The sequence below is a fragment of the Ptychodera flava genome, chromosome 17 (genome assembly GCF_041260155.1).
Source record: "Ptychodera flava strain L36383 chromosome 17, AS_Pfla_20210202, whole genome shotgun sequence".
NCBI lineage: Eukaryota > Metazoa > Hemichordata > Enteropneusta > Ptychoderidae > Ptychodera > Ptychodera flava.
In genome coordinates this window covers 39,724,896-39,752,304 of record NC_091944.1, presented here as the reverse complement: position 1 = coordinate 39,752,304, position 27,409 = coordinate 39,724,896, and the positions used below count along the sequence as shown (strand labels likewise).

The 27,409-nt window shown below is 36.4% G+C and overlaps 1 protein-coding gene across 6 annotated transcripts in view; it reads left to right on the top strand.

Annotated features, from left to right (window-relative positions):
• The window catches only part of LOC139116311 (germ cell-less protein-like 1), a 353,529-nt gene that overhangs the window by 74,164 nt on the left and 251,956 nt on the right, over positions 1 to 27,409 (top strand). For all 6 annotated transcript variants that reach the window (XR_011548279.1, XM_070678942.1, XM_070678946.1 and 3 more), the window contains 3 exons: positions 7,253 to 7,349; positions 10,109 to 10,206; positions 10,808 to 10,854. Coding sequence is in view for 5 of the 6 variants with exons in the window: in XM_070678942.1 (XP_070535043.1) it covers positions 7,253 to 7,349; positions 10,109 to 10,206; positions 10,808 to 10,854 (242 nt within the window). In the remaining variant the exon portion in view is untranslated. The remainder of the gene's footprint in view (positions 1 to 7,252; positions 7,350 to 10,108; positions 10,207 to 10,807; positions 10,855 to 27,409) is intronic.

Here is a 27,409-nt window from a genome sequence, read left to right as displayed (position 1 = left end):
AAAGTTTGTATTATTTTATCATAAATCAGTTTCACAAATTAAAATTCAAACTACCGGGACCAAGTCGCTATGCTTTAATGTGAGGCAAAAACAGTATAAACCATATCTGTCTTCAATCAGAGTTCAGTCTGACTACAATCAAGTGCTGTATCTAATAGTTACTTTTAATCACAGCTTCTAAAATACGTAAATACCGGTATAACTATAAGCCTCAAAGTAAACATGCAAAACAAAGGCCATCGTCAGCCACTCATATTACTTGTAGACTACAACCATTGAACACAGTCACAGACAAGGAGAATGTCTGTCACACAGTCGAGCCGCATGAGTGTGCCCGGGGTGACCCGCAGTGCACCAGAATGGGGACAACGGGTTCCGTTTTGGCGACATTGTCACAAGGGCGCGTCCTGGCTGCAACACTGGTATAATTGCGGTATTTTTACTCACATTTGGTATACCAATGTGAGGTTATCATATAAGCTGAATTGATTTGCATGTCTGTATATTTGTGGGTATGTGCGGATGTATGTCCGTCACACACAAAGGCTCCCATACTGCCAAAGCTACCGTCTCAGTATTTGGTGTACAGGTAGATGTAGGGGTTGAGATGTGAATTTGTTCAAATGAACACATCAGTGTCAAAAATGTGCAAATGAGGTAAGAAAAAGGGAAATCCTGCAAATGTGCAGGAGTGGTGGCCAGTGTCTGAAACATGCTTGAGTCATTTCCTGTCATTGTGTATGAACTGTTACATATTAACAGACCAGATCAAACCATAGACAGAAGAGGGGAGGAAGACCATCAGTAGAGGGGAGGAAGACCGTCTATGGTCAAACTAAGAGGGCGCTAGCTGCCTTTCTGCTATGCATGTTGCTAAAGTTGACATCCAGTACCTAAAGTTTCAGACCTTAATTACTTTTGTCATTCTTGTTTTTCTGGTTTAAATATTTCTTGTTGTTTTTCTGGTTGTACTGTGCAGAAATCATTGTCATAACATCAACGTAGAATTTTCCTGCACTGAACAGATAAACAACATTTATTGTTGATCTTTGGTACCCATACTGGTATATACCAATTTTGATCAAATGTGAGAGACACCGTATAATTGCGGTATTTTTAATTTGTACAATTTTAAATTATATCTAGCAATAACAAGCAATCAAATTTTCAACATTTGATCTCTAAAACCAGTCATTTTGACTTACCGGTACTCGCAATGTCAGGTTTTTCGGGATTTTATTGCAGTTTAGCAGTTTAAATCAAATTTAGAGAAGACATTGGAGCATATAATCAAACTCACATAGCCAAAATTTCTCATGCAATTAGGTCTTACGGTTTGGATTTTGTGCGCTATTGAAAATAGGGATTTTGCATTTATTTTTGCAAATATTATCAGTTGGTAAAATTGGCAATATTGGCATTTTTTGGCCCATTTTTCTCCCTGTTACCGTTATCTTGAGTACACAGAAAAAAATAGGCATTATGAGGGTAACCATTAGGGGATGACTGCATTAACTTGCATGGTACCTGAAACCCGAGTCCTTGCCTGAGCAACTCGGGTGACAAACAGAAGACTTTTAATCCCCAAGGTGTGTAATGTTCCATTGTTATGTTTATCTAATCCAGCTGGTGCTATTGTAGTGCCATTGTAGGAAAGGCAGGTCTGTGAAATTGATCCTCTAGGGAAGTAGGGTATTCCTAAGTTAATGGAGCCTTCCCGTAATGCATTTAGTAAGAGTAGCCTCATTTTTAATGGAGTTTTCTCATATTTTGGTGGTGTTTTGTGCTAAAACTCTGTTTCTCACTTGCTGTTTGTTGTTAAAATGACTTTTTATTGGTTGTTTCCTAGTTGAAAATGCATAATAAGTATGTGTACACTTTTTTGTAAAAATCCACAAAGCTGTGAAAATGAAACTTTTTGAAATAAAATAAATAAAATAAAATAAATAAGTCAAATAAAGGTCATATCTCGCTTAAACTTTGGACGATTTTTAAAAATGAGATATCAATTTTTCATGAAATTCCATGTACTTTTAAATGAGACTAACAAAAATATGTGATAGGAAAGTTAAAAAAATCATTGGGATACCTACTGACACATTGTTTCAGCTACAGAGCTACATTTCAACAACTACAATAGTGTCGTTCATGTGGATCTTTTTTATGTTTGCACTTAATAGTAATTGGTGATATTTTCCCAACACATCTTTACGAAATAATGTTGGCGTTCAAATCATTTACCATATATGTTAAAATCAAAATGTTATATATCCTGTTTTCATGATTACAACATTACAAGAAAATATTGGTATTCTTGAGTAACATTAAAAAGTTTCCTTATGCTGTTAATGGCTATATTATACTCCAAGAAAATATTGGTATTCTTGAGTAACATTAAAAAGTTTCCTTATGCTGTAAATTGCTATATTATACTCCAAACAAAGGGCATGTTTGGAGAAACAGCCTCTTACCTATAAAAGCTAGACATCGGTATTGGATAATATTGTAAACAAGAAGAGGTGTTCATATGTTTTAAAACAAACATTCAACAAACAAGTAATAAGGCCAAAGTAATTATATTCTTTGTTTTGCGTCCCAACCCGCTTAGGTTTTTAAGGTTTTCATAAAAAACACACATAGTGTATTTGAATAGGAAATTTTAGGACATGGCCGCTGAGCTTTTCTGAACTAAAATTTTGTTACAATTTTTTATTTGCTGCAAGCAAATTACATTGTGTTAAGGCGTACCTTTTCCCATTGAGAGTGGACGCAAAACAAAGAATTTACTTAATTTGGCCTAACTTTCAGAACTAAGTTCATGTTCTACGCACTTTTTTCACATCATAATGCTTGTGGTTGCATTGATACTTTAGTTCATTTTTAGCTCCCATATATGCATATATATATATGCAAATGGGAGGTATTCTTATAAGGTGGCAAAACGGCGTCTGTGTGTATGTATATATGTATGTATGTATGTATATCTGTTAGTCCGTCCAGATCAAAAACTCCTAAACCGAATTGGCTGCCGTCTTAGTATTTAGTGTACAGGTGCATCTAGGGGTGGAGATGTGAATTTGTTCAAATGGACATGTCAGTGCAAAAAATATGCAAATGAGGGGAAAAAAGGAAAAATCCTACAAATGGCTAAAACTCAGTAAGCATAGGTCACATTTGGTTGAAACTTAGTGTGCAGATTCCTTTAGGTATCCTTAATTATGTGTGAACAAATTTGGATGAAATTTGCATGTTTGTATTTTTAGGGTATTTTTTCTGTTTTTTGGTCAAAAAGTCTTGTTCTCTGAAATCGCTTGTCTGATCACTCTTAAAGTTAATATTCATGTTCCTCAGGATGACTTCAATCAAATTTGTACAAATTATACTGATATTATCATATTTGTAATTTTTGGGCAATTTTCCCAATTTTTGGTCAAAAATTTTTTTATCCAAAAAGTGCAGATCTGATAGCTTTGATATTTGGTATACAGGTATCTAAGATTTATCTCAATATAATGTATTGAAGTTAGGTTGAACCTGGCAATTTTGTTGGGGTTCAATCATTGGTGGGTGGTTCAAATCACTTGGATGCCCTTACAAACATTGAACCTTGCCGTAAAGAGCAGGGAGGTGGTTTTACATATCCTTGAAGCCGTCCATAGTCACAATTTAGGCTATTGATTTGACCGCGGGGATTTCAGTCATCGAAAAAATGAAAAAAAAAAATCAAGAGATACAAATAATGTCCCTTTAAAGTGGCACTCCCACTTGGTAACATTTTTAAAGCATATTTTTTTAATGCCGACGGTCGATATTTGACATGGCGACTGCACGCGGATCACGAGATATCGATAAAAACATGTCCTCAAAAAAGTAAAAGTTTGAATTCCATTGGCCCACCTAAATTCAGCTTCCGAACATCAAACGTTCGGCACTGGGGCCATTGTCAACTAAGCTATGGAGTACGAGTCTACGCTAATGCTGCTGTACACCACAGTACCACTCGCATCGATGATCGGTCATGCTCCCCGGGGGAAAGCCTAGTCTTACTGACGCTGAGAAAAAACGGAAAACAAAGTTTGATTCCACCAGAATTCACATAGGTGACTAGCACAGTAACGTGTGGTTGATACATAGCGGCCGCCGCGTGGTATGCATAGACGCATACCACGCGCGCAGCGTACTGTGTGGCAGACGACAAAATATAGTCATCAGAGGCAGCTAATATTTGACACGTAAAAACTGATGTTTATGTGGTAATGGTTAAAAATATAGTACAACTGATTTAGAACAATGAAAATGACAAAAACTAAGTACCAAACTTACCTGAGGTAATGGCATAATGCTGTATATAAAGGCTTTGCAGTGGGAAGTAAATTAATTGTGCATTCAAACTTATTGTAGACTCCATAGAATATCGTCAATCAGCACAAAAACAAACCTTGGGGGGATTTCGGATCAAAATCAGAAACAATCGTAAAATTTTGGGATGTGAAAAAATACGCTCGGGAAATGACATGTTTATATCAATATCTCGCAATCGGCGCGCAGTCACCACGTCAAATATCGACCGTTGGCATTAAAAAAATGTGTTTTAAAAATGTTACCAAGTGGGAGTGCCTCTTTAATATGACATATTGAAATTAGGTTGAAATCTGGAATTTTGAATTTTTTGGGCAACTTTGTGAAACTGTCATTTTTACAGGGATATCTTTCATTTTGTATTTTAAAGATTTTTTCGGTAATTTTATACCTACTGGAACTAAGAGTATATAATGTGGTGATTTGTAAGCATTTGATAGGGTAAACTGTATTTCGTGTTGAAATGCCGTAAAAAAAATCATTAGAAAACATAGCTGAGTTGATTTTAGCAGGTTTGATTTCCAACAAATATATTCCAAAACTTTTTCAATGTTTCAGAGTATCAGGGTAAATAGTCGACACACTTCCTGCCATCTGGTCATTGTATAACTCATGCAAAGATGGTCAATTCAAAGGGGTAGACCATTTGATATCCTGGGGGGGGGGGTTTCTGGCAGATTTTGAAAAAAAATCCAAACAAATGTCAATAAAAAAATCGCGAGAGAAGGTGTGTAAAAAGAAAAGGTGGGAGAGTGGGAAAAAAGAATGTACAATGGATCGGATAAAAAGATAATGTACCTCATCAATCTTCCAGACACCCCTTTTATCAAATGGTCCACCCCTGATGTATTTTTGTGGGCAATTAAAGCCGCCGTTTTCATCCTTGTGTAATTAGTTAAGTTTGTAAGTTGTTCCAGATGTGGATGCACAAGTTATTCTTGAAGAAAACAATGTTTACCTTTCCCTGTAGTGTTTCTGAGTTAATGATTGTATGTTGAAATCTCATCATGTATCTGGTGTATGGGCAAAATGTAAACTAGGTTGCATGTTATGTATTTCAGTCTATGTCAATTATTGTAAATGAAAAATCAAGAACACTCTACTGAGTGCTTGTGAAAGATAACATATTTGTCAATACATAAACTGCCCTGCAGATTGATTGTCTTAAAAATTATCACAGAAGTAGAAAAAGAAAAACTAATCAAATTGCTGTAACATATTCACCCTAAATGCCAGTTTGCCTATATTTAACTACGGTATTTTATTGTACATTCAGCTGTTTGTTATATCTTTATCACTCTCCATGGGCCAAGACACACTTGAGGGCCAATCTCATCACTCTGTGCCAGTCTTTGTGTGCCAGTCTGTGTATATCAGTCTGTCTGTATGTATGTCCATGTTTCATACAATTGTTGGCTTGTTTTGATGTTACTATATGGTAGTGAACAGAGACAATGTCACTATTTTTTTAAAATACAATTATTCAAAAGAGGAAATATTTATTTCAACAGAAATATGAAAATATTTCAGTAAAATCACTTTAAATATCATGTTTGATATCAATTTGTGTTTTACATGCAAATACCATTACCAAATACCATATATCACTCGATAGTGTAAAAGTATGTTTAGAATAGTTAACAATGAATTTTCTCATTTTATATCTCATTTCTTCAAATTGCTTACCAGTGTAAATTATGCATATAAAGGGGTACGGCCTTCCTTGATAGCTCAACATTGTCAATTTTATTCAAGTAGATATGAGCTTTCAAATGAAGTACGATGTGGCTGTATGATAGGGCTGTATGTGCTAAAATTTTTTAAATGGGGAAAATATTTTTTCCATATAAATATGAAAATATTTCAGTGAAATCAATTTCAATATCTCTTTGGATATTCATTTTGTAATGTACCTGCAACTACCTTTCATTTGATATATCACGTGATAGTTTAAACGTATGTTTAGAGAAGTTAACAATAAATTTATAATACTATATCGCATTTATGCAAATTGGATATGCGTGTTGATAATGCAAATTAGGGGGTTATGGCACAATTTGTTAGCTCCAAATTGTCAATTTTCTTGAAGTAGAGATAATAAGCTTTCAAATGAAGTACAATGTGGCTGTATGATAGGGCTGTATGTATTAAAATTTTTAAAATATTGTTATTCTAAAGGGGAAAATATTTTTCCCATAAAAATATGAAAATAGTTCAGTGAAATCAATTTCAATATCTCTTTGGATATTCATTTTGTAATGTACATGCAACTACCTTTCATTTGATATATCACTCGATAGTTTAAACGTATGTTTAGAGAAGTTAACAATAAATTTATAATACTATATCACATTTATGCAAATTGGATATGCATGTTGATAATGCAAATTAGGGGGTTATGGCCCGATTTGTGAGCTCCAAATTGTCAATTTTCTTGAAGTAGAGATAATAAGCTTTCAAATGATGTATGTGTTAAATTATGTCCATTTGACTCCTCTTTAAATGTGTCGCCGAAGTGCCCATCATGATTATTCAAATATATCATACGTTCAAAGCCATATGAGAATTCAAAAACTCCCGCCCAGTGTATGCAAATGATGTGTCATAAGTAATCCCCCTATTGTGCGTCAACGGGCCTGTAACTTCTGTTTAACAGTAAATGCATGTACAAGTACAATGCATTTTGAACCTGTAGGACGGAGTAATACCTATATACCCATAAAATTGTTATGCTTATTTATAAGATTACCAGTAATTGTAATTTTTGACATGAATGTTCATTGATATAAGTGCATTTCAATCTTAACAGGAATAATAAAAATAAATGAAAAAAGAATGCACAATGACATTGTAAATTGCCTTGCAATAACAAGCCCTTGTGTTTTGTTTTTAGTCAGGATATTTTGCCAGTATGTTCAGTGGTTCATGGAAGGAATCCGATGCATCTATAATCGCCATTGATATTCCAGACAATAACATTGATGAAGAAGGTAATGACAATTATTTCAGTTTTTGTTTGATATCTTTGTTAAAAAACAGAACTGTACACTTTGATACTGTCATGTGGTCAGTCCTGTCTTTGGCAAAATTGATTTCTTTACAATATCCCCACATCTTGAATTTCAAATCTCAGTAAATCTTGGGTAATTTGTTTCTCAAGTACCAAAGTTTTCATGGTGACCCCAATTTTTATTCTTGCTTTCGAAAGAGAATGGTTGAAACATTCATTGAGGAAAGTTTGAGCAAAAGTTTAAGTCTCTCACTTTCGAGGCACATATACTATCACAGTCCCTCTACATTTGTGGAGGGGCTGTGATAGTACCTTAAATTGAAGGGTAGTTCTGTAGGGAGGGTAGTCTGTGGGCTGGAGGGGTCCACTGTGCACCCCCCCACATCTCTACAACATCTCTACAAGATGTTAACATTGGATATTTTTGGATGCACTACCTCTCTGAGCTGGTTTTTGATTTGCATGTACCGAAAAATGGCGAAAAATGGTAGGGGTAGGGGGTACTATATCCTCCCCTACGTTAAGTAAACTAGCATGAAATAACACAAATCTTACATTTTTGGAAAGCTCAGATACTGCTCTTTATGAGAAACACCAACTTTAGCAAAATAAATTTGTGTACATAGAATAGAACGATTTTCAAATGAATTTTTTTGACAATTTTGAAATTTTTTACCAAAAATACCATGTAACAATTGTGATTTACTATTTATTAACCAAATTTTGACAGTTTTTTGTGTAAATTTATTTCTACATATTAGACAAGAAAATAAGTGTTAACATGAGATATTTAACAATACACTACTTCTCTAGAGTCAATTTTGAATTGCATGTATCGGTATGGGGTGCACAAAAGCTGGGGGTAGGGGTACAACATTGTTTCCCTGATGAAGTAAACTGGCTTAAAATGACTTATACCTTATAGTTTTAGAAAGCTTAGATACTTATCATTCTAAAATGCATAAGTTTTTAGTGAAAAACTATGACGTCATAGAATTGGATGTCTTTATATTGATTTCTTCTGTTAATTCAGTATTTTTAACTGGAAGAAAATATGATAATTATGATTTCCTTCCAATGAAGCAAATCAAATGGATTTATGGATGTTATTTACTTATTGCAATGAGCTGAGGAAGAAAGTAAATGTGAAAATTGGGTATTTACCATGTAGTATTGTCTCTAGTCACTGAACTTGCAAGTTTTGCTATACCCCTTTTCCTGCCTGACAGTAATAACTGTATCCCTTCCCCATCAGCCAAGTCAGTAAAAAGCGGTATTGAGCAAAAACGTGACGTATTTTCACCCACTTGGCTTGGTATGTTATAGCATCTTTTGTCCAAAAAAATCAACTTTACAGTATTATGTTTTCAACAGGAATACATTGTGTTTCATTAATTTTAACCATCTTGACCTGGTGGTGAAATATGGACTTGGCAGGAAAAGGGATACAGTTATATAGTGAATGAGCATTTTATAGGTATGCATTGAACTAACGCACATCTTTAAAAATGAGAATTTAAAACGTGCCCGTGTAGTCCAATTGTCATTTTTTGCTCATGTGTTCACACACGTGTGCATATATCGCAGCGATGTCTGTCTGTCTGTCTGTCTGTCTGTCTGTTGGTCCGATATCTCAAAAACGGCTGAAATTTAGTGGCAGAATGCATACATAGCACACCATGAGTGGTTTTTATGGGCTAGTCTGGCACCAATGATTGTAGTTACCCATTTAGCTGATATATTGCTAATTAAAGAAACTGACAATGAATAAATCTTTTTGAAATGTAATAATTTGCATAAATTAGCATACCTGAAAGGCTGATCAGGGAAATTACATAGGATATGGTCAGACATCATTTTGAATGATTTCTTTGACTTCAGCATGTTTGAAAACCTACAAATTGAAAATTCTATGTCTCTATGTAGAAGAATAATCGAGATATTTAATTTTTGCATATTTAAGTAGGTGGACTTAGTTTTTCTGTGAACGCACCATTTTTACGGTCAGTGAAATTAGATAATATTCAAATTTTGACTGCATATAATTTGTAGTTTATTAAGTTTTTTCAGAGTGAATGGCCACAATTGGTTTCAAAAGGAATATTGCAACAGGTTTTAAGCTTTCATCAAAGTTATATATGTATTATTTCTGATATATTGACATCAAAACTTCATTAAAATTAAAAACGTCAAAACTTTTAATGAACGGCAGAAAAATATGAAAATTTATCACTTAAAAATCTGTTTCTCCGGAACTACTCGTCCAATCTTGATCATTTAAGGCTTGTTTTGTTCTCCTCAGTGGGATCTTTAGATTGAAGTACATTCCAATTTTCTACTCCCAATATTTAAAATTGGCCTGACATGGCTAGTGTTAGGTTGATGTTTTGGAGTTAACTTAAAATACATTAGGTGGACGTCTCAAGTGAATTTTCCTTTGAAAGCCATGCTAATATTCAATACTGGATTTTTCCCATGTATTTGAAAATTGTATCGTGCTAGTCACACTGTCTCAAAATGTCTTTTCTGGAGATTGACCTTAAACTACCTTGTTCTGCTAAACTGTCTTGCTCTAGGTACTATGAATTTGAAATGTAGTCTTACTATTGATGTACTGTTGGCTGGCTTAAAGCTTCCCCTAAATAGATTAAAATCATTGGACTTTTGTCCAGTTTCATCCTGTGATATTAGCATTTATCAAGAAATACAATCCGTGTGTGTGTTTTCTTGTGTCCACAGCATTAGAAGTTGCTTTAGGATCACTTTATAAAGATGACGTGTTGATCAGTCCATCCAGAGTTGTCACTATCCTTGCAGCTGCTGCCTTACTTCAACTGGTAAGACAGTATATGTACATGTACAGTATTATGTTTCTTGAAATGTGTGATCATCAGTAAAAAGCTCAACTGAAAGAAGTATTTTGCCATTAATTTTATGAGGATTTCATGATGACTCTGTACTTGAAGCTGGGTGACAGGTGAAGGTTAGGTTTAGCTTAATCTGTCGTATGATGATGACACTCAACATAATTTGTATTCAGTTCACTTTTGAATCCTTCGAAAACGCAGACATCATCAATAATAAGCTTAGTCAACACTGGATTTTGATGTGAAGCCCTGAGAAATGTCACCAAAATTTGCTAAATTCACCGTCGTCCGTACGATCAGAACAGATGAGATGTTTGAATCATGCACTAGCTTTGTTTAAGAATGGAACATTTGCTGATGGCAATGCAAGTAGTAACCAGAATGACGCTAGTTCTGAAATACACACTTGCCCATATTTGGGCAAAGTGTGCCTGGGCATGATACAGCAAATTATTACACAATGTGAGGGCGTCTTTTCGCATAGCAGTGCACAGGAACGTGGCTGGAGGTATATGATGAATACATTTACTGATCAAGTGCAACAATATCTTCAATTTTGCATACATTGCAGGATGGTTTAATTAATCAGTGTTCAGATATAATGACAGAAACAATGAGGTAAGATTTTTATCAAGTTAAAGAAGATATTATGACAGAACCCCATGGCCGGTGAGCGCAAGCACGCCATACTAGTGGTATTTGCACAAGTGCTGTGGTGTATTCGGCGGCAGGCGAGTGAAAGGACAGCCGAATACACCGCAGCACGAGTGCAAATACCACTAGTACGGCGCGCTTGCACTCACAAGCCATGGGGTTCTGTTATTATTACATATGTTCTATCTTTTATTTGCATCATTTATCAAGAAAATCGACGATTAGTTGTGCGTACTACTTGTGTGTCAAAGCTTCAGGGCGACCCTGCAGAATTATATTACATTGACATCACTGAATGTGGCATCGAATCAGCTTTCACTTTTCATTGGTCAATGCCGCCACACCCTCTATATTCATTGGCTAAACTATTGTTTACTTGTTTATCAAGGATGACGTAAGAGGAACGTCGGAGGGCTCGAACTCTGCTTGCAATCGCTCACACAGGTAGCCACAGATAGCCAAACGAAGAGAGCTTTGAACATGGAATGCTTTTGATTTTTTACATTTTGAGCTTGAAATTCTTCTAAATGATTGATACAAATAACAGTTTGAAGATTTTTACGGGAAATTTAAGAGTAAGATACGGCAAACATGACTTGTCAAACAATCCAATTTCGGTGCTTACCGTGGCACACAAGCGCTCACTGTTGTCAATAGCGAGTAGGACACACAAGCACAGAGTAAACTGCATGCAAAAGTGACTTTCTATTGTAAATAGGGAATGTCCGGTGAGAAAACTACTGGCAAAAATGTTTCTGAAAATGTTAACTTTAAATTGCTCCGCTGCGTCCGCAGTTACGTGTGTTTTGATGTATATTGGCCGCCGGGCAGCCACCATGTGTATCCATGGAACTAGAAACAGACGTCGCCAGTTATCAATGTTTTTGCTTCGCTGTCAAACAAACTGCTCTTCCGAATAATAAAAATCATTCTCACACTATAATAAGTACATGCAGTTTTCTTTGTCGTAGTTTTTATCGGTAATGTCATGCATTTTACTATAACTAGCAATGAACCAAAACGAAATCTTGTAGACAACATTTTTGTGTTTACAAACAAATAGTTCCGGGTCAAAATTGGTAAATACTCAAAAACATAAAGGAATGGCATAATATTTTTGGTATTGCACTGCAGTGCAAATACCGGTAGTACGTACGCGCTTCAATGCGAATAAACTGTGGTACATATGTAATAGATTGCATTATTTGATTGGCTTGTAAAAGAGGCAGTGATCTGGATTGAGTAGTTGTACTCTAATCTTGAAAATTATTCAGTAAATATGAAGCAATCATTGGATGTACATTTAATGAAATTCATAGGCATCTCTTTTTAAAGGAAAAATATTTTAACATTTTGATGTATGTTCATATACAGTATAGACATTTCTCACTGAAAATGAGCAAGACTACATATTTTAACGTAGATATAAACTGCAGTTGCACAGGGGTACAACACATCAGTGATGGCAAGAGTGTAAAAAATATTAAATTTATGATTAGGAACACTGAAAATTAAAAATTTCTGTATACTTTAATACAAAGTACTGTACTGCATTCCAATCCTGAATGATGATCAGTTTTCATGCCAAAATCGCGCAGTTGTTGTATAGACCCTCTTATTATAAATTTATGATTATGAATATTCTCAATAGAAAATTAATATTTCTGTCATTATTTTATACTCTATACAAAAGTGTCCTAAAGCACTTGAATCATAAATGATGACTTGAATCATAAATGACGATAAGTATTTATGCCAAATTCACTCAGTTGTAGCACAGACCCTCAAATGATAGTTACAGCAGCAGCATTGCGCGGTAAATTTCAGTACTACCACAATCACTGTACTGCCTCGGCAGACTCTCTAAACAGTAAATAATAGGAAGGGGCCAACCCTGACTGTCCAAGCAGTACACAGGCCTTCAAATAACTCATAATATAATTTCTTCCTTGCTGCTTCTTACTTTCCAAAATTTCTACCACACTAGGGTAAGTCGAAAGGTCACGCATCAAACTGGCCTGGTTTTACTAGACCCTTGGCCATGCTACTGGTACATGTAAAGCCTGGGCCTTCAAGAAATATTGCATGGTTGAGAATTCAGGCCATTTTCAGAGCATTCCCATTCAACAAGCAATGTATCTGATCTGCATAGATTTAAAATTGGCGCATCATGCTTGCATGATGCTGGTGAGGGGTGTATTGATCCTTAGCAATTATTAGGTGTGCTCAGGTAGAGGTATGTAAGGGTGCCGGAAATCGACAAGTGCGGGGCTGAAGTGAGGGCCAGCACAATCAAAGTGCGAGCGAATGTGAGGGCTTGGAGTGAGGGCTCTCACAATCGAAGTGCGAGCGAATGTGAGGGCTTGAAGTGAGGGGTGCCATGAACGGATCAAATTCGGGCTCAGGCATACGAAAAATGAGAGTCAAAGTCGTTTTCAACGTTGAATAAAAACTTACTATCTCCAGTACACAGACGCGGCGCGGCATAGCTCTGTGAACCGTTGAACGGCGCTGAGCGCAGAACGAGTGTACACGATGACCTGCGTACAGATCATGACCAGTTACATCACTTCCGTCTTTTTTCATTTTTTTTGTCATTGCATTTCAAATATTACAGATATCCTTTTTATTAGCTACTATAGACTATAGTCTATAGAAGCTATTGGGATGGGTATCCATCCGGCGTCTGTCATCAGTCTGTATGTATGTATGTATGTATGTATGTATGTCCGTTTGTGAGGCGTCCGTCCACTCAAATATCTTGAGAACCGCAGTACTTACTGATTTGATATTTGTTGTGTAGATGAAAAAATATGATTTTGAGAAACAATTTTTTCAATTTTTTGATATTGTTGAAAATAGGCAAATTAATGCCAAAAAAGGCGTTTTTGGTAAAAAATCTTCTTCTTCATAAGCGCTGGTCAGACAGCTTTGTTATTTGGTATACAGGTCCCTAGGGATAACCCAACTTAGATTTGTTCAAATTGTGATGAAATATGCAAATCTGTATTTTTAAGGAATTTTTTTGTCATTTTTGGTCAAAATTTGACTTACATTGTATGTAATTCTTGTACTGTATAAACCCTATCAATTCACCCAGAAAAAAATAATTAATATGATTTTAAATAATTGAATTAATTAGGAAATCATCAAAGCCAAAATAATTTTAGTGTGGAATTATCAGAAAGTTCAACTTTTTTTGACAGTTCATAGTGAAATGCTTACCATCTTGGAGGATTAAAACATGTAAATGCAACTTTCCTGAATCCCAACTTTGACATATTTTGAACTGTCATTTATTGTGCCCTGTATGTTATCTAATAGTTTGTCATGATAGGGTGGTCAAATAAATAGAGATAGAGAAAGTTCTAATTTCCATTTATGGTTGACTTGGTAAGGATAAAATAAAATTACTTTTTGAGGAAAAAAATAGAGTGGTCAATTAAAAGAGTGGTCAAAGTGATAGGGTTTTTAGTACTTTGTGCCCTGTGGGCACAAGGTACTAATGTGATGGCGCGGCCCAATACGGCCAACATAGTGGGCCGTATGCTGTGGACGCAGGTATCTCAGAAACGCTTCAGTAACTTTTTCTGAAATTTGGTCTAGTGGTCACTTGGGCATGTATCTCAAACGGTCTTTTTTCTTTTTTTGATTGAATCATTTTAAAGTCACTTTTTTAGCTTTTTTCTGAAAAACCACTATTTTCACTTTTTCCTCAAAACCACTGATTTGATTATTGTGATGTTGGCATGGGTGTTCGTATAGTTGAAATACCGTCAGAAATGTTCAAATTTGGTGATACATGCCTTACATTATTTTTAAACAATAGTTTTTATCCATTTTATTTTATATTTACTTGATTTTGCCTCACTTTCGCTAAAGCTACCGTCTGCGCATGCGCACAACTGTAGGACAAAAATCTGAGTTGAAGAATCGAAACGGACGCCATCTGTTTCTCGGTATGGGCACATTTTTTACATTGTGAACGTTTCACTGTGTGTTTCAACATGTTCTATAGTTATGAAGTTGACAGTGATGCACTTTTGCAGCTGTCGTGTATTTTTTGGTACGAAAGGCGCCTTTGATCGACTGAAGAATGATGGCCTCCGCAGGCGATAAACACCGGTACTGGCAGGCATATCAGTTCTACTGAGGAAGTAATCCACTGGCCCGTATAGGTCAGGGGCTCACTTAGGGGAGAACCACTTGATTTCTGGGGGGGGGGGTATGGAGGATTTCGAGGGAAAAAAATTGTCACAAGGTAAAATAAAAGACAAAAATTAAGCCTGTAATGGCTTGAGAAAAAATATTCTCATAACAGACAGAAATAAAAAAGGAATTGTCACAATGCTGTTGAAATGAGCAAAATTTTGGAAACTTCATTCTCATGTATTCTTTGCTGGCATGCTGCCAAAGGCACGCAAATGTTTTTACCACAAGTAATTCTTATGTGTTTTTTTTCCAGCACTTATGATATAAGCATTCACTACTGTACACCTCGGGTGCACTTGATGTTTTCCTTCCCTTTTCTGACCCAAGAAATCATGTTTCAGGATTTCTGTTGCAATATCTCAATGGTGTAGGCAATATCTAGATGGGACTATCTGACTTCTCTAAATCGTGAAAATTTAAAACACAAGATAGGAGTCAATAAACTAGTGTTAAAACCAATACATTATTCTCTCAATATAAATATGTTAGAAAGATTACAAGTTGACAATGAAAATTGAGGAACAACAAATATAATTAAATACAATGTGTGAGCCTTGTTTCTCTGACCACAAAAGATAACATCTCCCCTGAGAACTTAAAAGGAATTGACTGTTTTAAAGAAAAGCAGGTATAGTACTGATCACAGTTGATTTGCCAAAAAAGTGTTCTATAATTTAAAGTTGTATATATAATAGACTTTCCATTGTGTTTGTCATTTGTTGGAATGTAAAATGAATAAATAAAAACATCCTGTGATATGTGAAACACTGGCTTAAATTTGAAAAATTGCACTGCTACTCCATTTGAAAAAAAAAATTGATGCAGGTCTGACTGTAGAAATAAAAAAATGCTGTCTCTCTAACAAAAAAAGTTCCCATACCACTTCCTGCATACCCCCCCCCCGAAATCAAATGGGTCTCCCCTTATTATGCGCATGCGCACATAACAAGTTATGTTTCTCGGTCAGTTGCGAGTTTTGACGTTTTAAAGGTTTTAGCGTATATTTGATTGCTGTCATGTATTTTTTGGCACGAACCGCTCCTTCGATAGACTGAAGAATGATGGCCTCCGTACTCCCCAGTACCGGCGAATCCATTGCTTTTAATAGCGAGGCAATCCCACCGGCGGCCCGTACTAATAGCTGGGTGAGAGCGAGGGAATGCTCTGTCCTTCTACCTCCGGCCTCCATGTCATAACAAACTAGCGTCTTTTTATGTTGATATACTGTCCTTTCGACACAGCGATAACTTTTAGTTTTCTTTTGCTTATTTTGGGTAATTTCGACAGTTGTGCATTGATTTTGACATCATCTTTTACTTAATAACCGTCGATGTCGGCAACTCTCTCGCTAGCCCTGCGTACAATGCTGTGTGTTAGGAACGCACACAGGGAATGCACTGCGTACACTGCGTACGTACGCAGGGCTAGCGAGAGAGTTGCCGACATCGACGGTTATTTACGAAAAGTGAATAAAAGACTGGCATTTTTGGAAGCGATCGAGTAGCTGAGGCGGGCAGGGATACGACTTGGGCCCAAGAACGCTGAATTTCGCAGTAATTTGGCTTTTTACGTCAAGTCCCAAAATGGATTTGAAGTCACCGACCCTACGTACGGGTCTTTGCAGGGCTGTGGTGAGCGGGGCGAATAGCTGTAGCGGAACACACAGCATCGTACGCAGGGCTAAATCCGACATGGTAATTTGGCATGATCATTAGATCATACATGATCTGAGATTGCAGTTTAGCAAGGTCACGATAACTAATGTTGTTTGTTTCACTGTCGTTTAATACCTATATTTCCACTAAAAGACCATTAGAATTTCCTCCTGGCTACTTTGAAATCGTGCACTGGCATGCATGTAGTTGTCAACATCACTATGCTTTAATGTACAGTAGACTCTCAAACTATGAATATATCGACTGTCACTGCATGTGTGCAAATCACTCCATATCATATCAAAAATGTAGTATTGCGACGTTTGAGCTGCCAGAAGCCAGAATTTACAGTTTACGAGAAAGTTATCTTACATGTAAAACTCAGTTCTACTGTGAACAAAATGCAAGCTATGTTGTGTAACTATCGTGAATAGCATAATATTTTGTACCTATCACCGTGTCAGAAAATCAGAAGGAAACAACCAGTCAGACAAACTGTGGTCAGGATGATACTGTCCAATTTTAATATTTGTCTCTCGGCACACACCAGATACTCATGACTGTAAAACAACATTTCCATATAATTGTATATTCAGTTTTTATATTTAGTTTGCTTTTCACCATATTGTATGTCCTTCCCTGCACTACATAATTCAAAATTAAATATTGTTTTTGGCCTATACATACTTGAGGGGTAAGCTTATTTAGTCTCATACATTAAAGATGCACTGTTGACCTACAGAGTCCAAACTTTTTATCATTGTATTGAAGATAGGTGTACACTCCAAATTTCACATTTATGGCAATTAATAAACAGTAAGGAGGTACAAAGGACGTCGGTGCCCCCGGGCCCCATGTTATGGTAAAGCTGGGCTGTAAGATTCCTCGTGCTATTTATAGCAATTATGCAATCTGTGAAAACAGTGCAATGAAATTGTTACATGATTCCTTATAATGCTTTTGATGACCTTGAACTTCTTAAGTTTCAAACATTTGTCTCTTCAGTGTGCTTTCTCTGATTACGTACAGTCTCAACGTATTCAACAGAACTTACTTACAATGTTAATTTGAAAGTTAAAATGTGCTTCGTTAATAGGATGAAAATACTTATAAAGATAAGCAGCTTAAGATTCTTTATAACCCGACAGATATGCTGTTTTTTCATGACGTAAATCTTGATTTAAGCAAGTCTTGTTTACTTTAAATAGAATGTAATTAACTCTTGTTCGTTAGCTACTATAGACTAATATAGTCTATAGAAGCTATTGGGATGGGTATCCGTCCAGCGTCCACTGTCAGTCTGTATGTATGTCTGTATGTATGTATGTATGTATGTCCGTTTGTGAGGCGTCCGTCCACTCAAATATCTTGAGAACTGCAGTACTTACTGATTTGATATTTGTTGTGTGGATAAAATATATGATTTTGAGAAAATATTTTTAATAGCTCATATTTGGTTTTGTATATAAATACCAAAAAGAGCTTATATGATGAGCTTATATGATGGCGTCTATATGTCTGTGTATTTGTGGGTATGTATTTGCGGATGTATGTCCGTCACACTAACTAAGGCTCCCATACTGCCAGAGCTACCATCTCAGTATTTGGTGTACAGGTAGATGCAGGGGTTGAGATGTGAATTTGTTCAAATGAACACATCAGTGTCAAAAATGTGCAAATGAGGTTCAGTGTCAAAAATGTGCAAATGAGGTAAGAAAAAGTGAAAACCTGCAAATGTGCAGGAGTGATGGCATGCCAGCAAGAAACAGGCTAACTCCACTGATCTTGAGTCATTTCCTGTCATTGTTTATGAACTGTTACATATTAACAGACCTGCTGAAACCATAGACAGTAGAGGGGGGAAGACTCTCTATACTCAAACTAAGAGGGGCTTGTTTCTGCTATGCATGTTGCTAAAGTTGACCTCCAGTACCTAAAGTTTCAGACCTTAATTACTTTTGTCATTCTTGTTTTTCTGGTTTAAATATTTCTTGTTGTTTTTCTGGTTGTACTGTGCAGTAATCATTGTCATAACATCAACGTAGAATTCTCCTCCACTGAACAGATAGAAACAACATTTATTGTTGATCATTGGTAACCCATACTGGTATATACCAATTCTGATCAAATTTGAGCGACACCGTATAATTGCAGTATTTTTAATTTTTTGATATTGTGAAAATATGCAAAACAGCGCCATAAAAGGCGTTTTTGATAAAAAATCTTCTTCTTCATAACCACTGGTCAGACAGCTTTGTTATTTGGTATACAGGTGCCTAGGGATAACCCAACTTAGATTTGTTAAAATTGTGATGAAATATGCAAATCTGTATTTTTACGGATTTTTTTTTTCCATTTTTGGTCAGGCCATCCTGAAATGAGCTATCAAAGATATCCACCTTCTTTATCAATACATGTGTCACAAAAAGTTCTCTACATAACACAGCAGAGCTCTGTCAACTGTTGAGTCGCTTGTTTTTTCAAAACCGCTGGTCAGACAGCTTTAATATTTGGTTTACAAGTCCCTAGGATGACCTTAGTGAGATTATTTCATACAGTCAGGAAATACTTAATTTTGTATCCATGTCTATAGTAGCTTCAGGGACTTTGGCCCTGTGTTTATTAATACATGCAACTCAAGCAAGCGATACTTCTTCTGGTACCATTGTACGACTAGCGCAACTGATAAATGTGACTTCAGTCAAACCAGTTCACGACCTAGGCAAGCGTGAACTTAGCTGCAGTACAGTAACTTGAGGTTTTGCCTTGGTATTTGGGTCGGACGAGGTTTTGCTGTCCGACCCAAATACCAAGGCAAAACCTCGAGATACTGTACTGCAGCTAGCGTGAACTCTGATGCTGTTTATCCGACATGGCGTCGTATGTGGTGTTTTTGCCAGCGAATTTTGGAAGTAAGAAGAAACATTTTTTGAAGAAATTAAAGTAAGATCATGGGAAAATGTATTTTTAGCTACTATAGACTATAGTCTATAGAAGCTATTGGGATGGGTATCCGTCCGGCGTCCGTCGTCAGTCTGTATGTATGTATGTATGTATGTATGTATGTATGTATGTATGTATGTCCGTTTGTGAGGCGTCCGTCCACTCAAATATCTTGAGAACCGCAGTACTTACTGATTTGATATTTGTTGTGTAGATGAAAAATATGATTTTGAGAAACTATTTTTTTAATTTTTTGATATTGTTGAAAATAGGCAAATTAATGCCAAAAAAGGTGTTTTTGGTAAAAAATCTTCTTCTTCATAACCGCTGGTCAGACAGCTTTGTTATTTGGTATACAGGTCCCTAGGGATAACCCAACTTAGATTTGTTCAAATTGTGATGAAATATGCAAATGTGTATTTTTAAGGAATTTTTTTGTCATTTTTGGTCAGAATTTGACTTACATTGTATGTAATTCTTGTACTGTATAAACCCTATCAATTCACCCAGAAAAAAATAATTAATATGATTTTAAATAATTGAATTAATTAGGAAATCATCAAAGCCAAAATAATTTTAGTGTGGAATTATCAGAAAGTTCAACTTTTTTTGACAGTTCATAGTGAAATGCTTGCCATCTTGGAGGATTAAAACATGTAAAGGCAACTTTCCTGAATCCCAACTTTGATATATTCTGAACCACCATTTATGTTATCTAAAAGAAATTGCTCATAATAGTTTGTCATGATAGGGTGGTCAAATAAATACAGATAGAGAAAGTTCTAATTTCCATTTATGGATGACTTGGTAAGGATAAAATAAGATTACTTTTTGAGGAAAAAAATAGAGTGGTCAATTAAAAGAGTGGTCAAAGTGATAGGGTTTTTATGGTAAAGCTGGGCTGTAAGATTCCTCATGTGCTATTTATAGCAATTATGCAATCTGTGTAAACAGTGCAATGAAAGTGTAACATGATTCCTTATAATGCTTTTGATGACCTTGAACTTCTTAAGTTTCAAACATTTGTCTCTTCAGTGTGCTTTCTCTGAGTATGTACAGTCTCGACTTATTCAACAGAACTTACTTACAATGTTAATTTGAAAGTTAAAATGTGCTTGGTAATAGAATGAAAATGCTGATATTAAAAGATAACCAGCTCAAGATTCTTTATAACCTGACAGATATGCTGTTTTTTTATGACGTAAATCTTGATTTAAGCAAGTCTTGTTTACTTTAATTAGAATGTAATTAACTCTCGTTTATTTGCTATTATTGACTAATATAGTCTGATGAAATATGCAAATCTGTATTTTTACGGAATTTTTTCCAGTTTTGGTCAGGCCATCCTGAAATGAGCTATCAAAGATATCCACCTTCTTCATCAATACATGTGTCACAAAAGGTTATTCTCTACATAACACAGCAGAGCTCTGTCAACTGTTGAGTCACTTGTTTTTTCAAAACCGCTGGTCAGACAGCTTTAATATTTGGTTTTCATGTCCCTAGGATGACCTTAGTGAGATAATTTCATACAGTCAGGAAATACTTAATTTTGTATCCATGTCTATAGTAGCTTCAGGGACTTTGGCCCTATGTTTGTAGACTTATCGGGTTCTCTATGATTCATTTTTTGAAGAAAAAAAGATTCAATAGAAAATTCTGAGAAATCAGACAACAAAATGACAAGTTCTGTTTACGTTTGTACTTACATTAGGCCCTATGCTTTTTATTTTCTCTGTACACAAATTTTGATAATCATTTCAAAAGATCAATTGCATCAGAATATCAGGAGTCATAAATGCTTGTAACCCTTGCATTTTGTTAACAATGATGGATATTCTACTTCAATAAAGTATGCCATTTTGTTCAACAAGCCCTTGAATATTGTTCACTGAATCAATCTCACAGTCAATTATATTGTCACAGAAATCATAGCTATAATCTCTGTGTAGTCAGCGATTGACTAGTCATTAGCTAGAAATGCAACCTTGCATCTCATTCCTACGTTGTTTGTCTGTAGCGGAAATGATTGTGCCGTTTCCGGCTCTGAAACTCTTTACCAAAAGTTGGCTTATTTTATAACAAGAGTAGAAAAATAAAAGTGTTGAAGGTACTCTTCAGATGTATGATTCACAAGTTTGCTAAAGTTAGATTATACTTACAGAAAACGGTCGCCGTAGTCTACAGTTCAAAAATGTGTTCTTCAACACCACGTTTCTTATGATCTGTGATGTCACATTTTATTATTTTTATAAATATAGATTAATGCACCACGGTGTTAATTTCCAATTTATTTAACGATTTCAAACCGTACATATTTTTTCTAGTCGAATTGAGAAGGTTTTTAGTCTTTCTGTAGACGAAACAATCAGAAATAGCAGAGTATCTTGGCAATGGCACGGCGTCTACGCTATCGTTAAGCTGCAATAATTGTACAGTTGCGGCCCGGGCCTGGGCCCTGGGTGAGCCCAATTCGGAACGTAATAACCTTAGAAGCAGCGGCGTCGTGGATTGACTACATAACTTTGTCATTATACTGTTTAAGTACACCTGTTATTGCTACAAGCATTGCGGGCTTCATGAAACTATTGTTTCTCAGTGTACTGGCCTCGCCGTTACATTCAAGGATGTATAATCTGTTGTTTGCATGTCAACAAATTGGCCTTTTTACAACCTCCTGTGCACACTAATGGTGACCGTAATTTACACAGACATAAACATTTGATCCCACCCGTGAATGTCAAAGGTGAACGGGGTTGACTTACCCCAAGTCTGTGGCCTTTAAGCCAACGACTGGGTGATTAGAACAAGCGATCTATCGGCTAGCAACACATCGCGACCAAATCACTTGCTGTAAAATGAATATGCATGCATCGTGTATCAGCTTTGAAATAAATAACTCTGTGACAGGCATGTAAGATGCCAAAGATTTTGTGCGTTTACGTTTATAACAATTCAATGACTTAGTCGATTGTAAGAAAGGTGGTGTTGAAAACATATTTCAACTGAACGCAGTGGCTACTATTTCCCTGAAAAATACATAACTTTCACAAACTGTCTCTCTTTTTCTCTCATTCTCTCTCTCTCTCTCTCTCTCTCTCTCTCTGTCTCTCTCGTCAATATCGGGCGTGGTCTGTCAGCGTACCGTCATTCTAATTTGTGTTAGATGGAAATGATCATTGCAGTTTAGTCTTGAAATTGGCCAAACGTCATAACTAGAGACTTGCCATGGTCTGGAGCAAGTTATCTGCTTGTATAAAAGTCGAAAGTTTTTGGCTTCCGAAGGGGCGCACATGTAAAATACTGAACATGTAACTAAAACTCACCGTTGATAAATTTCTGACTTTCAAAATTAAGCCGGTTATACAGTTCTTACGTCATTTTTGCGTCACAGCGCCGTGAGAAGTTCGGATTTTTCGGCCACCAAAGCAATGTTCAAAGTTTCAATATACATCAATGACATAACTTTTAGTTCTGCATTTTTCCACACAATTTCTGTATCGTTCGCTCCTCTGTATCCTCTGATCTCTCATTCACCTCGCTTGTATGCGTTTCATCTACTGACGCCACTCCGCGGTCGAGAATATTCTAACGTGACTTAGCTTGACCGTGGCTGTGCAAGACCATAGACGTAAATACGTCCATGGCTAGACTTGCCCAAACTTTGTAAGCATATTAATGTTGTAACAATAAGATGATAATTTTTCGAAAAACAATGAGCTCAGTAGAGTGCTCGTATGCATGAGTCAACAGACACTTGAGATTTGAATGACTTGATCATTCCTGTGTCACAGTGTCATGGCTTTGATTTCGATAATCACCTGGTGGGCTTGTCTCAAGTTTAAAATCTCTACATATGAAAGTGTTTTCGGTCCGTTTCTAGGTCCCTTGACAATGAATAACCTAATCATGGTGATAACTCCTGTTTCAAACATTTCTGCCTGTCGCACATATAGCGTTCGATTTAACTTTGAAAAGCACTCTGAATGTGCGATCCCAGCCCGACCAGTCAGTCGCCGATTTTTAAAATCAGCCAGACATTATAATCTTAAAGAAACTCAAGGATGCAAAGATTACGGTGATTGACAATTTTTTTTCCAAAAGGGACGTCATGTACTTTAAAGCCGTTCGCTCATATCGTGAAGCTTCGATCAATGCTGTAGCTCCATGCATGCTCATACACGGGGCTGCACCGTTTACACTTCGGTTGAGATCGTATCGCGCTTTTAGAAGTGACTTTGATCACGTCTTCATTCAGTCAAGGTGAATTTAGTACTGATTTTCGCAAGTCTCAACCCTCAAATACGCTCGCACTTCGATTGTGAGAGCCCTCACTTCAAGCCCTCACATTTGCTCACACTTCGATTGTGAGAGCCCTCACTCCAAGCCCTCACATTCGCTCGCACTTTGATTGTGCTGGCCCTCACTTTGGCCCCGCACTTGTCGATTTCCGGCACCCTTACATACCTGTCAGGTATGTAAGTGGTCTGAAATCACCAAAGTACGCCGGCAAATTGCGCCGGTGCATTTCAAAGTGCGCTCCCATTTTGCACAGGTGTATTGCGCTGCCTAAAATGCGCCATAACTCTGCGCCAAAACACCTCCGAGTCTCAACCACATCGGGTACTCACACTTGTGTATATACGTAGCTGGACACTTTAGCAGTGTAGACTGTAGATATTTAATAAACCCTGGTTCGAGACCGCTACAATTACGCTGTTCACACGGTCATATGCGTGACAAAGCTTTTCCGAGTGACCTGGAAAATGCATCTCGAAAAATGACGTGAATTTGCAACAAGTCAATAGTAGTTGTTTTGGGACTATGCACATACGTAAGCTTACGTGGACACATGGAGGTAGTTAGCGGACAGTACCATAAGTTACTTCTCAACAGAAGCTTGCAGTAAAGAAATTTTCTTTCAATAAGGTGTGAAAATAAATCTTTCGCCAGTAAGAATTTTGACATGTCTTCAGAATGGAGTCTCGGAGGTACGAGACCATGTTATGTTTGTATGGGATGGGTTGCACTCACTTGGCGGTATCGTGAAAGGACATGACTTAAGCAGCAGTCAAAATTTGTGAATTTTGCATCTCCCTTATCGCTTCAAAAGTTTGTAAGATTTTACAGGAATTGGTGAAATCTTCGAGATTCAATCCAATTTAACCTCAGGCTAAAATAACTTCCCCTGCCATAGCTTTTTAAATGCTATTTATGGAACTTACAAATGAGTCAGGTTCTAGGTATCTATGACCATTTGTAAACAGGAAGTGAGACTGAATCTGAGACTCTCAAATTGAAGAAGATACTAAATGCAACCTCATTTGAGATTAGATCTGAGACTCTCATTCATTACAGTAACAACAAATGCGACTTGATCTGAGATTGTACCTGAGACTCTCAATGACCGTTTAAATGACATGTGTGACTGGCGCTGAGAAGTCAGGACTCGAGACACCTTCTAGCTCTTGCAGTTAATCATAGACCCTTGACAAGAATGATCACGGCGTACGACGTGTCGATATCGACTTTGATATGTCTATGCATTACCTCTGCTTTCTTTCCCTTTCATTTCTCATATCTCATATTATGGTAAATTTTGGAAAATAAAGGTCAATAAAACTATAAACGTGATTGATGACATCGTACGACTAAGTTTTTTTAGTGTGTTACAATGCATGTAGTACTATTCGAACTACGCCATTGCATGATACTGAAGTTCAAGAAAGGTAAGTCAGTCAGCAGCTCCAGGCAGTTCTCACTTTACAATAGATTTAGCTGGTGTATTTATGTAACTCATTGAGAATATTGATAAAATATGGCGAATAGAACCGATAAATGGGGACTAAGACATGAACCTAGCAAAAATAGAGAGAGAATGGGCCGACGTCAGATGCACACTTCACGGTATCGGCCGTTGTTCACGCTATAAGCTTACTGTTTATTGAACCATCGACGGCACGTCCGACTCTAGCTCCATGTGTCCGGTGAGGATATACTGTTACCTTTGACTTTCATGAAGTCTGACATTCATTTGTGAATTTTTAGCTACTATAGACTATAGTCTATAGAAGCTATTGGGATGGGTATCTGTCCGGCGTCTGTCGTTAGTCTGTATGTACCGGTATGTATGTCCCATTGTGAGACGTCCGTCCATCCAAATATCTTGAGAACCGCAGTACTTACTGATTTGATATTTGTCATGTAGATGAAAAATATGATTTTGAGAAATTTTTTTAATTTTTGATATTGTTGAAAATATGCAAATTAGTGCCAAAAAACGTGTTTTTGGTAAAAAATCTTCTTCTTCATAACCGCTGGTCAGACAGCTTTGTTATTTGGTATACAGGTCCCTAGGGATAACCCAACTCAGATTTGTTCAAATTGTGCTGAAATATGCAAATCTGTATTTTTAAGTAATTTTTTGTCATTTTTGGTCGAAACTTTATTTAATCAAAACCGCTCGTCTGACAGCTTTGATATTTGTTATACAGGTTCCTACAGATGTATTTAATATGATATATTGAATATATGACAAAATCTGCAATTTTGTATTTTTGGTGCAATTTTTGCCATTTTTGGTCAAAAAATGTGTTTCTCAAAAACTACGTGTCTGATGCCTTTTATATTTGGTATACAAGGTCCTAGGGGTTGTCTTAGTGTGATATATTAAAATTTGATGAATTCTTCAATTTTTGTATTTTTGGATCAATTTATGCCATTTTGGGTCAAAATATTTTTTTTTCAAAAGTTACTCATCTGATAGTTTTGACATTTGGTATACAGGTTCCTAGGCTTTATCTTGATGTAATGTATTGAAATTATGATGAAATCATCAATTTTGTAGTTTTGCAGCTAATTTTACCATTTTTGGTCAGGCCATTCTGAATTGCCCTTAAGGGATGAATAAAGTTGAATTGATTGATTGAAAAAAAATAACTATCAAAGATATCCACCTTCTTCATCAATACATGTGTCACAAAAAGTAATTCTCTACATCACACAGCAGAGCTCTGTCAACTGTTGGGTCACTTGTTGTTTCAAAACCGCTGGTCAGACAGCTTTAATATTTGGTTTACAGGTCCCTGGGATGACCTTAGTGAGATAATTTCATACAGTCAGGAAATACTTAATTTTGTATCCATGTCTATAGTAGCTTCAGGGACTTGGCCCTATGATTTTATTACTTTTTGATTTCACGATGTCGAGCTTGCTTGTAACTCAACATATATTGAAACACTTGCTCATTTGACCACGGTCCTCAGAAAGGACCTTGGTTTGGCTCTTGATTTCCATTAGTTCGAATTCATATGACGATGAATTTGCAATTTCACGTCTGTCGAACAGCTGCAGCCGTGTCATCCCCTGTCCAGCAGTCGACAGCTATCATGAATAAACAATTAAAAGCCCGTATTTAAATGACAGGATATGAGTTGTCGTTTCAATTTTTCCCCTTTCTGTTAGAAACTCCACGATGATGTTTTGGAAATCAAATGAGAAATGCCATATTCTCGGTGCTCAAATCGATCCATCCGTCCATTGAGGTAAATTTCACTTCCATGATCCTCCCATGGAAGTAAAAAAATAGATGATCTGCCTCAGTAAATATCTGAAGTTTCTACAGGAAATCTCTCGTCCATTCACGCATCTTTTTTCGTCTTTCATTTTAGTTTCAAGTTGTTTATAGGGTAAGGGAGCTTGAAATCCAT